Source organism: Olea europaea, chromosome 1, assembly GCF_002742605.1.
Source record: "Olea europaea var. sylvestris chromosome 1, O_europaea_v1, whole genome shotgun sequence".
NCBI classification, from domain to species: domain Eukaryota; kingdom Viridiplantae; phylum Streptophyta; class Magnoliopsida; order Lamiales; family Oleaceae; genus Olea; species Olea europaea.
The window spans coordinates 7,762,075-7,768,039 of NC_036237.1; the positions used below are offsets into that span (position 1 = coordinate 7,762,075).

At 32.8% G+C, this 5,965-nt stretch overlaps 1 protein-coding gene across 1 annotated transcript; it reads right to left on the reverse strand.

Moving 5' to 3' along the window:
- Positions 1–1,723: 1,723 nt before the first annotated feature.
- LOC111393097 (F-box protein At4g00755-like) lies at positions 1,724–5,645 on the reverse strand. Its single transcript, XM_023018497.1, has 6 exons — positions 5,311–5,645; positions 4,901–5,121; positions 3,324–3,737; positions 3,061–3,239; positions 2,693–2,811; positions 1,724–2,281 (listed from the first exon to the last, which is right to left on the reverse strand). Exons 2-6 carry the CDS (start codon positions 5,025–5,027, stop codon positions 1,996–1,998), a joined length of 1,125 nt encoding a protein of 374 aa, XP_022874265.1. The 5' UTR covers positions 5,028–5,121; positions 5,311–5,645; the 3' UTR covers positions 1,724–1,995.
- Positions 5,646–5,965: the final 320 nt, after the last annotated feature.

Below are 5,965 nucleotides of genomic sequence, written 5' to 3' on the forward strand. Positions count from 1 at the left end.
GTTGATGATAAGTTTGAAGAAAAAAGGAAGCTTAAAAAACGTTGATCAAATAAGTGCTTAGTTTGACCTCCTTGTTTTGCCCGCTTAATTTTTTTTTGTAAACAAATAATACAAAAAGAAAAATCACTTGTTGATATAAATTTTGAATATGTTTGATGGGGATTTTGTTTAAAATAAATTTTGTGAAAGTAATATTTTAAAAATTGTGATTAAAAGTATGAAAAAAATTATGAATACATTTGCAAATTTATTTTTTACGTGTGTGCTATTGAAAAAAAAATGAAATTTAAAAAATCTGTGTCAAACAATAGCTAAAATTTAATATTTGCACACAATAAAAAAAAAAAAAAACATTTCGTATTTGATGGAACCTCCATAAACTTTTTTGTGAATTTATTTATATTGTTAGTCAAATTTGCTTTATTACTTTAGGATATATATATATATATATATATATATATGTATAATCATATTACATTTTTAATTTTATGTAAATTTACCTCAATACACAGATGTAAAATTATAGAAAAATATACCGCTCTAAATTCATCCACTCATATTTATTTTTCATTAAATTCTTTTGAACCTTTTTATATTTTTTTAGAATTTGTGTTTAACTAAAAATCCTAAAATTATCTTCAACTAAAATCTTAAAACCCTAATAAAATAAAATGCATCTTCAACCAAGTTCATCCTTTTATTTATTCCTTAAATACCAACCTTTTTAATCCTATAATGTAAGTTCTCTAGAAAAACATGACATGACATAGCATTAAGCATTTGTTTGTCAACCATTATACTACATTATATTTTCTACAGTACTCATTTTCAACCACACATTCTTCATTAAAATAATATTACACATAAACAAAAAAAAAAAATTCATTTTTTTTAACAACAAATTTCAACATCAATCACTATTTCATAATACACTTTTTGAAATTAAAGGGGCACAAACCCTGAATATGATCGAGCATTTTAAGATTCCTAGCAATCCAATAATCATTAAAAAAAAAAAACCAAAATTTTTCATTTTCTAGATCCATTTCGTTACCTATCCGTTGCTCTCTCTTAACAAATGTGAATAGGGGCATAAACCAAGTTTATACTATGAACTTGTTCGATTGTAATTATAAGAATTGATTTTGAATCCCACATGTAAATAAAGAAGTAAAAAATTACTACTGATTCAAGGAAGTAACGGTCAAAAAATTAAAATTTAGGGGTGAAAAATCATAACCTAACATGCACTATGCAATGTCATCAAGGTATTGTACTCCAGTAGGGTGTTTTCTTCCATGCATGTAGCTAATAAAGAATAATTTTAAAAACAACGCACAGAGAGGGAAAAATATTTGCTTTGAATTTAATGTGTTAAAAGAGATTTCAAGCCGGCAGACATGCGCATATACACAAGAAACAAGTGTCATTGTTAGCATTTGCTTTCTAGAAAAGGTTTAGATGAATATCGTTATTTTTTAAAATTTTGACATCCTATAGAAATGCATTTAAAGTAAGATGAATATATAAAATTTGTTTGGATTTATAGTTCAAATGATTGAATTTAATAAGAATAATATTGTGACGTGACACAAATGAAAATAACAATTCTTTTAGAATTTTAATATTCTGATAGGGATGGATATAGAGTAAGATGAATATAACAATTGTAGAGGTAAATAGCACCACCCTTACAAAAAAAAAAAAAAAAAAAACAAAAAAGTATCATCGAAAAAGGCACAAGCATGTATCCATATCCAATTAAATTGAAAACCATGCAGGTCGAGTTGGCCGAATTTTTATCATTATAAAAGCATTTCCAAAACTAAAGAAACAACACCTATACAGTACTAAGAAGATTGTAAATACTTCAGATTAACAATTTCAGCCGAGGATGTCGAATCATTTGCCCGAGGCCAAACCAATCAATTCAACCAGCTGCCATGTTCAATCTTATTAGTAAGGCAGGCAAAAAACCATAGAGAGAAATCAAAACTAGGCAAGGAACTCGTCGTCATCTGAATCAAAGTCAGGATCCAGGACCATTGGTCCAGCTCTCAGTAGCGAGTTGAGGATCATTTGCTCCCAACCCCTTATGCTTGCACTAAACCTGTGAAATTGAGGACGACAATTTGGCTCTATTTCAGGATGCTTAGCCAGTGACAAATAATGTGCCGCTGCTTCAGGATTATACTCTAACGTGCATTTTCCAGACTCGGCCATCATTTTGATATCAAATGCTGGTGAGAGTGGTCTTCCAACAGCTTGAACATGCCCGATGCTGCAAAATGGAAAAACAACTAAGACAAAAAGGCTTTCTAATCAATGAGGACAAGTGGAACAGATAATCCTGCACAAAGCCAGATACTACTAATGCATATTACCAAATAGATTTTCTACGGCGAGAAATTTCATATTAGTGTCGCAACTTTGCAAGAAAACAAGTGCCGTTGACAGGCTCCTGGTTTCTGATGCTAGCATATTTGGCCAAGCTTAAAAGTAAAAGTTATCATTTTGTTTCCAAATATGTTTAGATAAGTTACTTTTTCTTGCTTCAAACGAAAAAATTTAATTAGTTTGAAACAAACTCTTATCTTTATATCAAAATAAGTAATTCATTTATTTCCAGCTCTCATTTACAAAATATATTATTTGCTGTAAAACGAACTGATTTACTCATAAGTAAACTTACCATATATAATATAAACCATCCATTTGTTGTGTCTGAACTCTGCCTAATAGCTCGACTTGCAGGATTCCTCCAATGCAAAGTACTGGTTCTGGAAGCTTAAACTTTTGCAAGCGATTCTCCTAAATACACCAATACAATCATGGTACATAAACAATAAAAACAAAAGACAAATTCCAAATTCCAAATTTAATATAGATCTAAAAGGCCACAGTATTATACAAGTTCTTCCAAATTTATCACAATTTCCCCATAAATCTCAAAATAGTTATCAAGTAGAGTTGCAAAGATATGTATCAATCATGTCTATATTTCACTAATAGTAACACTAGAATCTGAACGATATGAATAAAACCCATATACGAACTCACTTGGGCCATTGGAAATTCCGGGGAAGTATATGTCCATAAAAACTTGTCACCAGCAGATTCTTGATGTGCTGGAAATTCATCCGTGTCAACATTTTCTACCTCCATTAGGTCCTTGGGATGCCCCATTCGGAATCTCACAGCCTTTGCAGAATATATGGGGAAGCCAAACTGAAAATAAGCTGGTACAAAAGCATTTGCAGGTCAGTACATCGTAAAATAGCGGCTCTGAAAATTAATTATTTCACTGCAGAAATTCCACGGACCTAGAAACGGTTGAACATGAACTTCAGTAATCATACACAATCTTGCAGCCAATTTATACGTTAATGTCTCGGGAACTGCAGGATTGCTTGCACCCTTACTTGACCAGTATGAAGCTCTTTGGTCGACCCTGTCACTTGATTCAAGAGTATTCTTGATGCTTTCTTGAGGGTAATTATCTGTGCTGGATGCAACTATAGCATCTGATATGCAATCTTTCCACGTGAACAAGGTAAGACTTCGTGTCAAGAATGCATACACCCTATGATCTCTCTCAAGGCAAACCCATTCGGAAGAATCCTCCTTCCCATTATCCAAAGGTTCAATTGTGTTTTTAACTTCAACAATGTTAGCAAAACTTGATACCTCTGGACATGTCCTTACACAAAGCTGCTTACTCAGGCCATTAGCAATCACTGCACGTAAGTTTTTAAAGTCAGCAAAATGAGGTATCATAAAGCTTTACAAGATGTAGTTCTCCTAGGTTCCATCTCGTGGAAAGAAGAGGACAGTAACAAGAAAACCACACGATCATCTTCCTCATGCATAGTTAAGAAAACTTCTTAATGTAACAACACGTAATTATGGTTGCAAGATGTTTAACTGAGGGTGCCTCACTTATTCTAATAAATTTTACATTGTCGTACTCCAAGAAGATTCTTGTCCTTAAACTAATATGATTTTTCCCCCCTCTTCTCTATGCAAACTAAGAAGCACTCACTAATCACTGCAATTATTTTTGACATTATAATTATTACTATTTATGGTACATCCTCGTACAACATGTTAGGGATTAAGCCCTAACGCCAATTATGAGAGCAATATTAAAGAACAAAAAATCATAAATACAAACAATCGAACACCATTCATAATACCAATAAATATCATAAGCATGCAACGCATGCCTCGGTGCTCTAGTAGTGGTCAATAAAACATAACGTTAATTCATTTCTCAAATCATGTCGTGCATGCAATAATTTCAACTATGCACATATTCCCTGCATGCATGTGGAAATGCTCATGAGTTGCATGCTCGATCAAAACGAATTCAATATGTTCTGAAACATCAATCCAATCATCGTAACCATCGTAAGAAACATACTAAACTCATTCTCCAAGCCATCTTAAAGTCACGACAGTATTAGATTTATGGCTGTTCACCTTCAATATGAGAGATAACTCTACTCACAGCTATAGATTTTCACGATGAAGAAATAGGATACAACGGTGCTCTCACATCAGTTTGTGTCTCTCATAAAACGATCCCCCTAATAATTCAAGGAATACTAAAGCTACTTACCACGTGTATGAAATAATTGAGTGTCAAGGGGATAAGCACATAGTATGGTTAGGGTCTCTAGTGCAACATGCTGGATAGTCCCATGTAATAAATTTTCTGTTTTTATGTTCATTTAGAACGAAATAACACCTTCTGTAGATGGAGAAACTTAAACAGCCATAGACATAAATCCAATATAACAAAAAACCAACAAAACTGAATGCTATATAAAGTTGCATCATCACAAATGAACATTAAATCAATAACAAAATATGCGATTTTTGTCTAGTAATCACTCACCAAATTGGCGCCAAGAGAGAGAGACGGCACTCACGCGAACAAGATCAGAAGGGTCATTTAAACTCGTAAGGATCTTTATAGACATGTCTGATCCAAGATACTGTATAAAATCACTACCAGCCTCCATTCTGAGCTACTGTTTTACAATTGGTATTTCAATTTCAGATCACAGAAATTCAGATGATCGTTGACCTCGGCCTTCGATCCTAAACCCTCAAAACCTAATCAAAATTGACACCATCATTAACCCATTAGATATGCGTTTAAATCTCAAACTGAATAACAAACACAATAATGCATAAAATCAAGTAGAGAATGATATGTCATTTCAACAAACACCTTGTGATCAAAATAATTTTCACGCGCATATACAAAAATCAAAAAGAGAATGACAAACAGAAAACACGAACCTCTGCACGAGAGAATTGATCTAAAAAAGAGTGAGACCCAGAATAATGAAAATAGAGAGAGAAAGAAGCGAAAATGATTATGGCGGCGAGCAGGCACCGAAAGCCACAGCTTTTCTTATTCTTTCCTTTATTTGGGCTCTGTTCGTTTGGATGACGATGAGCAAGCAGAAAAAGAAGAATCTGGAAAAACTATAATAAAAAGGGTACAAAAATCTTCATCAAATGGTTTTAGCATTATTTTGATTTTTTTATTCAATTTAAGCTGGATATTTTATACGTGATATTTGTACAGGATAATGACGGAGCTTTTCATCTTGTTGATTGGTTGGAGTTATGCTTTTCTGGCCTGCCTCCACGTGTTGTTTCGAGTATTACTTCTAACCTACCAATGTAGCACGGCTCATCCAGCCCATTGTTTGAGATCCATTTTACGGTTAAAATGTATTTTAAAATAGTATTTTGTGTGTGAAATTATTTCATTGGTTGAAAATGATTTTTCGGAAAAATGGGAGCCAAACATTGGCCAATAATGCCAAAAATCAATCTTTTTTGCTTGGCATCCATTTACCAAAGGATAATTATATTCACACCACATTGTTATTGCATTTGATGTTCTTAATATTTACTCATCATAGCACGTTTTATTTGGTCTCGA